The sequence below is a fragment of the Dendrobates tinctorius genome, unplaced genomic scaffold (assembly GCF_039654945.1).
Source record: "Dendrobates tinctorius isolate UK_male_01 unplaced genomic scaffold, ASM3965494v1 ptg000037l, whole genome shotgun sequence".
NCBI lineage: Eukaryota > Metazoa > Chordata > Amphibia > Anura > Dendrobatidae > Dendrobates > Dendrobates tinctorius.
The window spans coordinates 11,911,600-11,927,749 of record NW_027361705.1 but is presented as its reverse complement, the minus strand read 5'-3'; the positions used below and the strand labels follow the sequence as shown (position 1 = coordinate 11,927,749).

Genomic DNA, 16,150 nt, shown 5'->3' with positions numbered 1-16,150 from the left:
TACAGTGTGCCTTTTTTCCGGGGTTCTCTCTCCTACACTGCGATATATACATGTTGTTAGGTCTACAAATTAGAATAGATGCCAGCTGGTAAGGAGGAGGTTTGCAGTACTCTTTTCCACTGGCCATGGTCCTGCAATATTATTGTGTGAGCTCTACTTGGCACATAAAAATTCTGACTAGAAATTACATTATCACTGGTAGTGTGGTACTATTGGTATTGCATGGTATTTGATTATGCATGGAGCAGTTATTTGGGCACTGCCACCATATGGTGCTATTTTATTAGGGCCTGTGAATAATTTTAGTAGTATATAGTTCTGGTATTGTATAAGATTGTTACTTCTCTACAATACAGAACAGTACTTTATCCATCATGGAACTGTTTTTTGGGCCGTGGGAACCATGGCAGTATGCCACTTTTAGTGGCTACTCTTACACAGTAGGATTAAAAAATATATACAGTATATGTTCTTCAATTTCAACCACTATTTTATACATTATATTGGAGTTATCAACTGTGCAATGCACCATCCAACATGAGGCCAAATAGAGAATGTAGAGGGCTTTCCAAACAAAAGCTGTGTGAACACAATTGTATTTTGTTGGCAGCCATCAGTTGTTGGATGAGCTTTACCACTCTGCCCATGCCTCCCTATGCCAGGTGTCTTTTCATAGCCCGACTGGCTGACAATACCTAATGATTTTTCTTAGCTTCTAAGCTTCCTTCATTTACTATCATGCTCTGCCAGTTGCTTCTTTATGAGGTTATTATAACAATATTTAATATTATATAAAACAGTAAGATGTTATTCAGTGCAGTTATACTAAGTAGATAATTTACTGCATAGATATGTGCAGAGCTCATACTATTGTGTTCACAGCAATATAGACTGGGATGAACCAGAAGTTTTCATTAAAAACATTAAATATATTTATCAATATTTTTTCAATTCTGGTATCTTGTACCTTTCCAGCCACTGTATTCCTTGAGTTCTGGAAGAGAAGAAGAGCTGTACTCACCTATGATTGGGATCTCATAGACTGGGAAGATGAAGAGGTAAAGGGAAATTATACAGTTCTGTGAAAAAGTGTTTGACCCCTTTCCGATTTCCTGTTCTTTTGCATGGTTTGTGACACTTAAATGGTTCAGATCACAAAAAAAATAGTCAAAGATAACACAAGTAAACACAAAGTTTTTTAAATGAAGGTCTTTATTATGAAGGAAAAAAGAAATCCAAATCTACAGTGCCCTGTGTGAAAAAGGGATTGCCCCCCCCTCTTAAACATAATTTAATTGAGTTTAGCACATATTTGGGAAGTTTGAGCTCAAGTTCCCTAGCCACAACTAGACCTGATTACTGCCACACCTGGCCTCAATCAAGAAATGGCTCAAATATGACCTGCCTGACAAAATGAAGTAGACCAAAAATGCTCAAAAGCTAGACATTATGCCGTGATCAAAAGATATTCTGAAATAAACGACTAAGTAATTGAAATCTATCAGTCTGGAAAAAGTTTTAAAGAAATTTCTAAATCTTTGTGACTACAGCAAACCACAGTAAGGCCGGGGTCACACTAGAGAGAAATACGGATGAGTGTGGGGCGTAAAAACCACGCATTGCACATGGACCAATGATTCTCTATGGGGTAGCTCTCATCAGTCGTATGTTTCTCCCTCGTATTTTACGGTCCGTGCTAATCGCATCATGCTGCGATTGTCAGTGTATTCCGGCTGTAATACGCCAATGCAAGTCTATGGGTGCGCAAAAACAATGCATTACACACGGACCAGATATGTGACTTGCGAGAAATATGCACCCGGTGTCCTTTAGAAAAGCCGGCAATTCAGTGCGCGATACAGTAAAATCACACAGACAACTTTAATAAAGAAACGAAAGAATAGATATAAAGTATACACATAGAATACATATATATATATATATATATATATATATATATATATATACTGTATATATATACACATGTCATTGAGACACACACATATATATATATACAGTATATATATATATATATATATATATATATATATATATATATATATATTTCATAGAGTTCTACATAGCAGAATAGCCGCAGAATCATTTGCTGGCTTCTGTAAAATCATTCCCCAACCCGACAAGAAATGACACATGGTTTGCATAGAGTAAATCATTTCATTAAATGTTTTTTATATGTCCCTGATTAATAATTAAATTAGGGTTTGAGTGTAAGAATTTGGACGACTAGGTGTTAAATTAAGGGGGTTAATTCGTTGGAAAAAAATGCGTGGGCTCCATTGGCAAAATCGCAACCAGAGAGGTAAAGCAGGTGAGTGAGGGCAGATTTTAATAGCCTTGAGAGAGACCATGTTTGTGGCCCCCCTGGCTACAAAAATCTGCCCCCAGACACCCCAGAAAAGGCGCATCTATAAGATGCGCCTTTTCTGGCACTTGTCCTCTCTATTCCCATTGCCCAGTAGCAGTGGCTAATGGGTTAATATTAATGGCTTAATGTTACCTTGCAATTGGAAAGTGACATTAAGCCGATTAATAAGATTAATAATGGAGAGGTGTCAATTAAACATTTATCCATTATTAACCCTAGACTATTAAACGGTTAAAAAACACACAGACATTAATTAAAAATTATTTAAATGAAATAAAGACACTTAGTTTTTTGACAAGATTTATTGCTCTGGTAATCCAAAAATAAACCATTCACCTGTAACAAAAATCAGACAAAAAAAACATATCCTTACCTCTCCTCTGCTCAGTCAGGTCCCCAGCTGCAATCCATCAGAAAGGGTTAAGTGGCTTACACAGGGATCGGTGCTAATGCGACCAGCCCCATGTAAACCACTGCCAGAATGAATTATTTCATCTCTGCGCAGCCTCCCTGGCTGCCCGGAGATAAACTAATTACCGTGGGAAAGTTTCTGCATTTTTTCCCATGCTCATTAGTTCACCTCAGGTCAGCCAGGGGACTCCGTGCAGCCTCAGTGACGTCAGCGGGAGTCCCCGGCTGACCTGAGGTGAACTGATGAGCGTCGGAAAAAAGTCAGAAAAAAGTCAGAAACTTTCCCACGCTAATTAGTTCATCTCCAGGCAGCCAGTGAGGCTGCGCAGAGCTGAACTAATTCATTCTGAAGTAGTTTACAGTGGGGCTGGTCGCATTAGCACTCTTTCTCATTGTAAAATATTTAACCCCTTGTGAAGGATTACAGCATGGGACATGACTGAACAGCGGAGAGGTAAGGATATTGTTGATTTTTTTATGTTTTTTTGCAGATCATGGTTTTATTTTGGAATAGCAGAGTAATAAAAATTGGTCAAAAACTTGGTGTCTTTATTTCATTAAAAGACTTTAATTTTGTCTGTGTGTTTTTCATAGTCTAGGGTTAATAATGGATCAGTGTCTTATTGACACCTTTCCATTATTAATTGGCTTAATGTCACCTTCCAATCGAATGGTGACATTAACCCTTTGTTATTAACCCATTAGCCACCACAATGGGAATAGAGAGGATAAGTGCCAGAAAAGGCACATCTTATAGATGTGCCTTTTCTGGGGTGTCTGGGGCAGATTTTTGTAGCCGGGGGGGCAAAAACAATGGTCCCTCTCAAGGCTTTTAAATTCTGCCCTCACTCAACCTGCTTTACCTCTCTAGCTGACAAATTACTGCAGGAGCCCACGCAATTTTTTTACAACAAATTAACCCCTTAAATTAACACCTACACCTCCCAAATTTTACACACAAACCCTCATCTAATTTCTAGTGAAAAATATATAAAAAAAACATGAAATGAAATGGTTTACTTTATGTAAACCATGTGTCATTTCATGTCGGGTTTAGGAATGATTTTACAGAAGCTGGCAAATGTTTCAGCGGCTATTCGGCTATGTAGAACTATATGAAATATAAATATATATATACTGTATATATGTGTCTCTATGACATGTGAATGTACATATATATATATATATATATATATGCATTCTATGTGTCTATATCTATTCTTTCGTTTGTGTTTGCAAACCTGTCATAGGGGTCCATTTTGCATATGTCCATTTTGCAAGCCTGCGAGAAAATCTCGGCATACGGATGCCATACGGATCATATACGGATGCTTACATGCGCAAAATGCGCGACCACACCTTGATTACGGATGACATACGGAGCACTATTTAAGGGACATTTCTCCATATTACGCATGTAAACTGTGGACCGTATTTCTCTCCGGTTAGTGTGACCCCGGCCTAAGAGTTATTATCAACAAATAGCGAAAACATGTAACAGTGGTGAACTTTCCCAGGAATGGCTAGTTGACCAAAATTACCCCAATAGCCCAGTGATGACTCATCTAAGAGGTCAGAAAAGACCCTACAACATCTAAAGAACTGCAAGCCTCACTTGCCTCAGTTAAAGTCAGTGTTCATGTCTTCACCATAAGAAAGAGACTGGGTAAAAATGGTCTGCCTGGCTGAGTTCCAAGACAAAAACCACTGTTAGGCAATAAGAACATAAAGGTTAGTCTTAGATTTGCCAGAAAACATCTCCATGATCCCAAGATTTTTGGGAGAATACTCTGTGGACTGACAAGACAAAAGTTAACATTTTTGGAAGGTGTATGTCCTGCTACATTTGGCATAAAAGCAAAACATCATTTCAGAAAAAGAACATCATACCAACAATAAAATATGGTGGTGATAGTGTAATGGTCTGTTGCTGTTCTGCTGCTCAGGACCTGGAACACTTGCTGTGGTAAATGGAACCATGAATTATGCTGTCTACCAAAAAATCCTGAAGGAGAATGTCCGGCCATCTTTTTGTGACCTCAAGCTGAAGCGCACTTGGGTTATGCACCAGGACAATGATCCAAAACACCAGCAAGTCCACCTCTGAATGACTTAAGAAAAACAAAATTAAGACTTTGCAGTGGGCTAGTCAAAGTCTTGACCTTAATCTGACTGAGATGCTGTGGCCTGACCTTAAAATGGTGCTTCATGCTCAGAAACCCTCCAATGTGGCTGAATTACAACAATTCTTCAAAGATGAGTGGGCCAAAATTCCTCCACAGCATTGTAAAATACTCATTGTCAGTTATCACAAGTGCTTGATTTCAGTTGTTGCAGCTAAGGGTGGCCTAACCAGTTATTAGATTTAGGGGCAATCCCTTTCACACATAACCCTGTAAGTTTGGATTTCTTTTTCCCTTAATAATAAAGACATTCATCATTTAAAGACTGCATTTTGTGGTTAATTGTGTTATCTTTGTCTAATATTTCCATTTGTTTGGTGATCTGAAAAATTTAAGTGTGACAAACATGCAAAAAAATAGGATGTCAGGAAGGGTACAAACACTTTTTGTCAGCTGTATATTAAAATGATGCAATATCCAAAGGTTTAATGTATAAAGTAGATACATGGATGTATAGTAAGTGCCCCCTAATCCTTGAGAATTGCACCATTCATCTAATCAAACACTACTATACTATGTAGAAATAGGATATGCCCCAATTGTGTAATTTCATGCATTAAATAGAGAAATGTAAAGAAATGCAAGAGCACAATGGGGTCTTATCCAGGTTAAAGTTTGATGAATGAAAGGTAAAACCGCTCACCTTGTAAGGTTGTGTGAGACATAACATATAAAGAGCCTACAGACCAGATGCAGCAGCTTCCTTAGAATATTAATAAAAGTCACTGGATTAGAAGGGTTTCTAAGCTCTCTGGAATTAGGACACCTTTTATAGTAGATAAACTTACAGGTTTATTGTCAAATTGTTTATTGCCAATAAACCTGCAATTTTATATACACTAACTCGTGTCATATGTCCAGAGAGCTTAGAAACCCTAAGTTCCAATCCAGTGACTTTTATTAAATAAAGCCACAGATCTTTAATGGATTGTCCAGGACTATTTTGTTTTACTATGTGCCTAAAAACTAAAAGGCAGGTAATTGTTAACAAAGGCAACTACCTGCCTGTAGTAACCAGTGCCTGCTCAGAACAGTCACCGACCGCACCTGTCAGTGATTCAGCTGAATTACATCAACAGAGCAGCTCTTCTTCTTTCGCTCTGCTCTGTTGATGGAATGTGACTGCTGATGTCATGCTGATTGACAGCGGCCTGCTTGCAGTTAAGCAGCGGGGAACCAGCTATCAATCAGCATGATGTAGGCAGTCATGCCCATCAAAAGAGCAAAGCATATGAGAAGTCATTGATCTGTCGTCGTGACATCAGCAGATGCCTCTGATATGCTGGCAGGAGTGGTCTTTGACCACTCCATACCAGCAGAAATTGGCAACTGGCATAACAGAGTGGTAATAAGCAACAACTTGAATGGCAGTGTTGAGGCACATAGTAAAAAAATAGCCCTGGATAACCCCATTAAGTGATAAACCGAAGTCACACACCACATTCGATTAGTAGTTGAGACTCTACGGGATAGGTCATTCCGCACATTTATAGCATATCCTGACAGATGGGAACACCTCTTAATGGAAGCTCAGTGTTCTAAAAACAGTTTCTGTAGGAACTATCAGGATTGTGAGTGCTGCTCTTCAATAGAATACAAGCAAGCTCAGGATAAGTATTGAAAAATAACTAGCAACTCGAATATTTTTCTTTTTGCTTAATTGAGAAGTACAACGATGTAAATGAGATTCATATTGTTGTTAATTTACTAATGTGTAGGTAAATGATTGTGACCAGTCGATGTCTTTCCAGGAAGAATTGCGTCCACAGTTTGAAGCAAAATATTCCAAATTGGAGCGGGTGAATCCCATCACTGGCAAGCCCGAACCCTTCCAGCCCTTCAGTGACAAGCTCAGCCGACTTATGGTGTCTGTATCAGGAATATTCTTCATGGTACTGTCTTTTTTTTAATAAAAGCCAATCTGATTTTGAAGCTACTATACAGCGCATTGTTACTTTAAGCAACTGCACAAGATGTAGGAGCTGTAGGTGCGGGGAGCCAGCTATCAGACATAGCCAAACTCACAGAAGAGGAGGCAGAGATGGTTTATTCCCATTGAGAAACCTATAGATAAAATAGAAAAATAGAATTATAAGTAAAACTGAAAAAAAATTGTATTACAACTCTGATGAAAGGAATACTTACACCCTGTCTTACCTCCTGAGACACATGAGCCTGATGACCCTGGAAAGAATCCTCTCCACTCGACTGCTCTTGCTCTTCATCACTGCCAGGTACCTGTAAAGAAATTAAATGATTTAACACATGTGGAGTATTGCAAGTCAATACATACCAATCAGTATAGCAAATGTGATAACATAATCTTTGTCTGGTCCACCCTGGAAAGAAGTCTGTTCTTCACTTGAGGACATTTTGAAGAGCAGGCAGTAGTCAAGTGAAACACTACAGAAAAGAACAGAAGAAAAATCACACTTGTAAAGATCCAAAAACAATGTAGACCAAAAAAAAGGACAACAATACTTACATTACAGGCAGTAATCCAACACCACAGCAGTCAGCACAGGCCAGGGACAAACGGCAGCAACAGGAGCCAACCACAGCACCAGGAGACAACCAGTAGAAAACCGCTGCAATAGAAGACAACCACTGCACCAGAGAGAATCGGCCAGTCTACAAGGAACAGAAAAAGCATTCAGAGAGACAGACATTTCCAAAGCTTGTATACTTACATAGACAGTGTTATCCTCACCACAACAGAAAGCAGAACCAGGAGACAAAATGGAGAAAACCGCTGCACCAGGAGACACCCACTGCGCCAGAGAGAATCGGCCAGTCTACCAGGAACAGAAGAAGCATTCAGAGAGACAGACATTTCCAAAGCTTGTATACTTACATAGACAGTGTTATCCTCACCATGACAGAAAGCAGCACCAGGAGCCAACCGGGAGGCAAACACTGTACCAGGCCAGTCAACACGTCTAAAAGTAAACAGAAAAATAAATTAGTACAAAGTAAAAAAGCAGTGAGAGAGGATGACGTTTTCTAAGGTTGTAAACTTACATAGCCAGTGTTGTGGTATCGTCCAGAGTCCAGAGAGTTATGGCCTTGCTGTGTCCACACTTCCATTTATAAAGCACTCAATTATCAGAAGGATGAATCATTTCCTGGACAAACTCATTAAAAAACGCATGCGTATAGAACGCATGTGCATACGCATGTCCTTGCGTACGCATGCATTCCCATAGACGGTAATGCATTTATTTGACACACTCATCTGCATGCGCATGAATGCGCATATTTGACAGATTTTTGCAGCTTCCAAAAATCCAACATGATGCGTTCGCCGGACCCAGCCGCACACCTAAAAGCAACACATGCGTGTGCTGACGCATGCAAACTAATGCAAACACATGCCTCTGTGTACACCATGTTAAAGATAGGGAAACATGACACATATGGATTGCTGCAGATGAAACGCTGCGCAAGCAGACGCAAATATGAAACCAGCCTTATTTCAAAATCTGATTGATAAAAATCTTTACAGTTCTTTTAAAAAAGCATGTATGAAAAAAACTTGGAAATTTGAACTGGAGAAATGTAACATTATGACTGCCTGCAGCCATCACAGGAGGGAGCTTTGAAGCTTTTCTACATATGGTTTATTAAATAAACTGAATAATAGCGGCGTATGAAGTAAACTTTCTCTAATGGTGGGTACAAGCAACCAGAATGTTCTTTCCAAATATCACAAAGCACGACTTCATTAGCAAGCACCAAGCTTCCTCCATTAACTTAAGAAATCAATGGGAGCTTCAGAGGTGAAGGCCTCACAGATAAATAAGAAAATGACGGAAGTCACTAACTATATGCCACAACATGGTCTGTGATGGCAGTCAGTAGTTGTCAGGACATGTTGAGACTTGTCATTTTTTAACACCTCTAGAACCACAGATTACTGTAGAGAAACAATGAGACGTCCTTCTTAGAAAAGGAAATGCTGCAATATTCTCTTTAACTGACCTGAAAAAGTAACAAATCATTCCCAAATTAGCTACAAAATAGTTTTCATTAATCCCAATTGTGGTTATGTTCTAAATGAACTATGTCTCCATTCAGATCTCCCTGGTGCTGACGGCAGTCTTTGCAGTGGTCGTCTACCGACTGGTCGCCATGGAACAGTTTGCATCATTAAACTGGCACTTCATCAAGAAGTATTGGCAGTTTGCCACATCTGGCACCGGGGTCTGCATAAACTTCATGATCATCATGTCCCTTAATGTGGTAAGGCTCATCAGTGAATGTCTCTACAATTATAACATATCTTCACCCCCCATTTTGGGTAGAAACGTCTAGGAAACTAAGAAATATTCTGATTTCTATAGCATCAGATACCCAACACACATTATTCTAGATAAGGTACTATGTGCCCTGCGTTCCGCATTATTTCAGAGATTATTATGGAGCGGCTGAGATTGAATCAATCAGTTGAGTATATTCCCCATAAAGGCAAGTTGTTTCTGCTTTCGGCATTAGCGGTTCTTTATATGCACTAAATACTAGAACTAAATTTGATGACCTAAAACCAAATTTGCTCATCCCATCCACTGATTATATTGTTGCTACCCATTTCATTGCTACACATTGCATAATTTGATGATTAGTAGTAGTGATACCATTACTGGGTGTAAAAAATATGGAAAGTAGCTGCCATGGCCATAATGAGCCACCATTAGTGATTCCACATGCTTAGCCCTTAGTTTGAGCATTGGTTTCCAAATGGTTACTAGACACCTTCCTGGGTCATGTACATTTGGCAGTCACACATTTTTGTTAATGGAGGGGAACACTGCTATGCTATCAGCATGAGCAGTCTAAAGGGGCTCTGTATCCAGATTTCACCATCTATATTATAAAACAGATCTCGTAGATACTTGATGATACTGCTATACTTGCTCATCTCTACTGCTGCATGAGCAGCGACTGAGATGATAGAAGAGCAACAAATGAATGAAGGCTGTATGAATCCAGTACTGTCTGCATCCATTACTAAGAGCTACTTTTACAGGTTTATACTTTTCACCCCATTTAGGGTTAGGGATAGGGTTTGATTTAGGCTTAGGTCAAAGGATTGCATTAGGCTTATGGATAGAGATAGTGCTAGAAAAATAGAAAAGGCCCTCCAAGTGTATTATCCTCAATATAAGACACAACGAGCAAAGGATTGTAAATGCTCACCTGCCTGGGATGTGACCTGGCACAACTCCTCACTTCCAGCAATGAAGGGCTGCTGCTGTAACTGATGTCCTACGCACCGATGGGAAAAAACATATTCAAACAAAACTGGAAAAGAGCAGTAATTCCCAGGCGCTGCCACAAACAGACATCAAGGGTGTATGTATTTTGGAGCTTTAATATGCAAATTGCCTCTTCAGAGAGAAAGAGGACTTGAACTCTTTAGCGCCACCTGTTGAAAGCAGTAATCTTACATGTCACAATCAACCCTTTAATGAGTCTTGCATTATGACTTGGGATAAAAGCCAAATCAAAATCATTCAAACAACGCATTTTGAAGTCTGGTTGAATTCTTTGAGGTATGATGGAGTCAACCCGACTTCGAAACGCATTATTTACATGAATCACGATCCAGAAAACATACACCTTTGTACTCAATTTGTGGCAGCGTCTGTGATTTACCGCTCTTTTTCCTGTTTGGTTAGAGATAGTGTTAGGGATAGGATAAGGGTTAGGGCAAGGGATTGGTATAAGGTTAGCTTTATGGATAAGGTTAGAGATAGTATTAGGGATACAAAAAAATGAAGTAGTAAAGGGTAAAATAGGAGTTTAAATACTAAAATGATGGAAAGCACCCAATGAGTGCAAATAGTTCACAGACTAGGGGACAAAAACTTGACTTTTTGCAGGGGCTAGCAAGTTCAACCCATGATGAGTCATTTAATGGAATCGATAGGTACTAACTGAGGGAGTTTCGAAAAGGAAGTTTAAGTCTTTCCTCATAGGGTCATCAGAGAAAAAAGCTGTTGTAGCTAGATTGTTGGGAAATTAATGTCAAGTGTTAACATAAAGCTGAAACCTGGGTCAAGCAAAGGGTATGTGCACACATAAAATATTTGCTGTAAAAATTTCTGTACCATTTCTGCATATTCAGGTAGGAAAACAATACGTAAAATACGTACTTTTTTGCTGCATTTTTGTCACGTTTTTGTTCCAGCTTTATCCCCCATTCATTAGTATGGGTGAAATCTGCAGCAAATACGATGAATTGACATACTGAAGATTGAAATCTGCTGTAAATTTGCACATAAAAAATAAGCAACGTGTGTATGAGACTTCATGTTTCACACTCAAGTTACTGGGACCAGGAAGGCGTTCAGGTTTTGTAACAAAACTGGACAGTTTTGAAAAAACGCAAAAAAAGACACTTTAAAAATGCAACTTGTGCACAAACCAGAGGCATAGCTAGGGTTTTGGTTCAAGGGGGTGGTGCAAAACTTCTGAGTGGGCCCCTAACTGGGTAACCTTGATTACAACTGGGTGACGCACCCTAATAGTGGATGTAGGAGAACCTCAGCAGATAACCGCGCTGTTACTGAAAATAATCTCTATACAAAAACCAACATTAATATTAGCAACATATGGTCTGTGGTAGATACAAGTCCTACAGAACATATAAGTGATTACTGCACAGTTATAGATGGTGACTTACCGCTAACGTTCTTTCTGATGGATTCGTTCACTTTTCCCGTCTTTTTCATCTGGCCCAGACCGACATGATGACTTCTCCAGCCAGAACTCGTCTGCAGATAATATAACAAAGACACATTTTACTTCTCACATTTTCAGCACTGTCCTCAATGGGACTATTTCCCACCTGCACAAACTCCTCATCCTGCTGATACCCCAATACAGTGCCCACAATTTGCCCACTAGAAAGTTATGCCCAGTGTGTCACTTTGCCAGTCACGATAGCCTATGATACCCTGTAACAATAAGTGCCCACTTTACATTTAATTATGTCCCGAGTCTCCTCCATGTACAGATCCCAGCTCCTCTCTACACAGTATGATGCTCTCTTATACACAGTATAATGTCCCCTCTCTCTGTATAGTACCACCCACACATTATACTGACCCCTTAGTAGCCCCCATATTGTTTGATGTCTCTAATACTGTATGATGGCCCCCTCACTGTAATCCCCACACTGTATGATGGCTCCATATATAACCCCCATAGAGTATAATGCACCAGATAGTCCTCAATACAGTATAATGCACTCCCCATAGGCCTCTATAGTGTAATGCACCCCATAGAGGAAATCTATATAGTATAATGCACTATCCATAGGCAGACTCAATATAGTATAATGCACCCCCCATAGGGGGAATCAATTTAGTATAGTGCACTATCCATAAGCAGACTCTATATTGTACAGTATAATGCACCCCCATAGGTACAGTATACTCTACATAGTTTAATGCATCTCCCATTGGCAGACTCTATATTGTATAATGCACCCCACCGTAGACAGACTATATAGTATAGTGTGCCTCTATAGGCAGACTCTATATGGTATAATGAACCCTATATTGTATAATGCACCCAATAGGCCTCTATAGTATAATGCACTCCCCATAGGCAGACTGACTATTTTGTATATTGCACCCCATATCTATTCATATAAATGCCTTGAAAAGGTTTAATTTCCTATTCTGTCCAGATGTCACCATATCCCAGAATTTCAAGCAGAGGAAGTTTAAGTGATCGGTGTCTCAATATGGAAACTGCTGCTGGTACCAACCTATTGCATGGTACCACCCGAGGAACACAGTCGCAACACACACTCTATACGCCATATGCACCACACACACTCACAGTCACACTCACATTCACACTCACACATTCACACACTCACATTCACACTCATATTCACACTCACATTCACACACACTCACATTCACACTCTCACACTCATAGTCACACTCACACTCACACACTCACACAGCCTCTTGCACGGTACCACCAGTGGAACACCGTCACACTGCGCCTGTGCGAATTCCATGCAGACGCAGTGAATCATTCGGCTGATCCACGTGGCAGATGCGCAACATGTTTATAGGCAGAGGAAGCCAGTCACATTAAAGGGGTTTTCCCATGAACAAAAGTTAAATTTAAAAATTGCCTGTGTCTGACCGTGTACGGAGCATACATCTCCTGGGCAGGAGAGGAAGCAAAAGACAATACTAACATTACAGCAGGGGATCGCAGAGGATTCATTTTGTGAGGTAAAATATTTCACTGACTCTTTTTAAACAATATTTTGCCTCACAAAATGTATCCTCTGCGATCTCCTGCTATAATGTCAGTATTGTCTTTTGCTTCCTCCCCTGCCCAGGAGCTGTGGTATGTTCTGTACACAGTCAGACACAGGGGCAAGAGAGACAGAGCACAGGGGGAGACAGCTCAAATGAAACAGGACAGCACATGAGGTGAGAACACAGCACAGGAAGGAGTGAGACAACAGACAAGGGGGATAGCACATGTGTTAGACAGGTCAAAGAAGAGAGCACAGACGGCAGAAGTCAGCACATGGGGAATGAGAGAGTGGATAGGTGGGTGAGCACATGGGGGGAGAGATTCTCAACACTGCAAAGCCAGCCCCCATCATGACATCACCGCGATAGCATCGGGCCTCCATCTATTTATACACAGTAATTGCCTTGTAATGTTTTCATTTCCTCTTCTGTCCAGATGTCACCATATCCCAGAATTCCAAGTGGAGAAAGTTCACCGACCGCCATATTGGGACACCCAAGTGATGGGTGTCTCAATATGGAAACTGCTGCTGGTACCAACCTATTGTGCGGTACCAACAGAGGAACACCGTAGCACCACACACACACGCACACACACACAAACTATACGCTGTACGCACCACACACTCACACACACACACTCACACACATACAGTCACACTCACACACATTCACTCTCACACTCAGTCATACATACACATACACTCACACTTTCACACTCACTCACACACTCACACACTCACGCAGCCTCTTGCGCGGTGCTACCAGCAGAACACCATCACACTGGGCCTGCCCAAATTCTGTGCAGGCGCAGTGAATGATTCAGCTGATCCTGGTGGCAGATGCGCGACATGTCTAAAGGTAGAGGAAGCCGGTCACGTTAAAGGGATTTTCTCAAGAACGAATGTTCATTTTAAAAATTGTCTGTGTCTGACTGTGTACAGAGCATACCACATCTCCTGGGCAGGGGAGGTAGCAAAGACAATACTGTAATTACAGCAGGGGATCACAGGGGATTCATTTTGTGAGGTAAAATATTTCACTGACTGTTTTTAAACAATATTTTACCTCACAAAATGTATCCTCTGCGATCTCCTGCTGTTCTGTCAGTATTGTCTTTTGCTTCCTCCCCTGCCCAGGAGCTTTGGTATGTTCTCTACACAGACACAGGGGTGAGAGAGACAGGGCACAGTGGGAGACAGCTCAAACGGGACAGCACATGAGGGGAGAACACAGCACAGGAAGGAGTGAGACAGCAGACAATGGGGATAGCACATGGGGTTGACAGGTAAAAGACGAGAGCACAGACAGGAGAAGTCAGCACATGGGGAAAGAGAGAGTGGATAGGTGGGTGAGCACATGGGGGGAGAGATACTCATCGCTGCAAAGTCTGCCCCCATCGTGACATTACCGCCATCCCAATGCGATAGCATCGGGTCTCCATCTAGTAAAAAAATAACTACAATACTCACCTCTTCTGCTTGTTCCCCAATTGCTCTGAGCAACAGCACATCTCAGGACAGTGGGCAGGGACCCATAGTGTCAGGGTGGCAGAGCAGGAAGATCAAGTCTGAATGCTTTGCTGCAGAGTAACTGTGTGGGCGCACTGCAAACCCCAATTCAGTTACAGTAGTGAAGCTCCTGGTGGGCCCTTCAGAACGCTGGGTGATTTCCCCCTTTGAATCCCCAGTAGCTACGCTACTGGCACAGACTCTTAGGTGTGAGAAGTGTCATGTTTTGCATTCCATTCATCTTTTAAGTTACATTATTAGGATTTTTTTTTCACCCATTTTATTGACCTATCCTGACTTATTTTGTGGCCACCAGGTCAAAGATAATGGCCAGTAGGGAAGAAGTAGAGTCAAGGTGAAGATGGGTGCCCAAAGAATTACACATTTATTACTTGTGTCAATGGTACTCAGCTAAGGGAAATGTTACACTTATACATCCTTTCTTATGTGTATTTTCAAAATAAATACACCCTCACAAGTGATAGACAATTCATAAAAAAAGGTCTTAAAGGTCCAAAATGTAACATCTAAATCAATTGAAACCTTAGCAACAGATCCTGGCCTAGGGACAAAGTGTTATCTGTGCTGCACACACCTTAGTTGTAGCTGACTTCTATGAAATTCCTGTGCTTTAAATATTGAACATTAAAAAAAATGTTTAGTTAGAAAAAAATGTTGCATCAGATTTTTTTTCTTTTTCATTTTAGGTTTATGAAAAGGTTGCCTATCTTCTTACAAACCTAGGTAAGTATAGTACTAATGAATGTAAATCAGGGCAGGCACTATGCTAAATCTATCAAAAAAGGTTTCATAATGTGGGCTCACTGATTGAGGTGGAGACTAATGTCTAAGGTTCGGATGGTCACATGGGCCACGTGGCTTAGTGTAGCAAGCTAGTGAGGCATGCAGGACATGAGCAGCAGACAGGAGAACATTAACAGAGGTACTGAAAACTGCAGGCAAATTGCAGTGTTACTGAAGATCTCAGACAGAATGCAGAGTTACTGAGGACCACAGGCAAATTGCAGAGTTACTGCAGCCCTCACACAGATTGCATGGTTACTGTAGACCACAGACAGACCTGATACTCAAGGACTGAAGGTCGCATGCAGACAGGAGGCTTCATAGAGACCGTAGACAGGTAGCAGACAAAACTCCGGAGTAACAATGAAGTCCAAACTGGAAACCACTGGACATGCAGCAGAGTTCCTACAAGACTGGAAATAGGTAGCAGACTAAGTCTGAAAACCATGGAAGCCACAGGCAGATAGGAGACGTCAAGGAGAATCTAGCCAGTTAGCAATGGCACTGAAAGTTGCAGACATGTAACTCAGAGTCTGCAAACTGCAAGCATCTTGGAAACTGTGC

At 40.7% G+C, this 16,150-nt stretch overlaps 1 protein-coding gene across 2 annotated transcripts in view; it reads left to right on the top strand.

Annotated features, from left to right (window-relative positions):
• Positions 1-16,150, top strand: part of ANO3 (anoctamin 3) — a 1,013,249-nt gene that overhangs the window by 967,146 nt on the left and 29,953 nt on the right. For both annotated transcript variants that reach the window (XM_073573877.1, XM_073573878.1), the window contains 4 exons: positions 976-1,058; positions 6,732-6,872; positions 9,058-9,222; positions 15,490-15,526. In XM_073573877.1, coding sequence (XP_073429978.1) covers positions 976-1,058; positions 6,732-6,872; positions 9,058-9,222; positions 15,490-15,526 — 426 coding nt within the window. The remainder of the gene's footprint in view (positions 1-975; positions 1,059-6,731; positions 6,873-9,057; positions 9,223-15,489; positions 15,527-16,150) is intronic.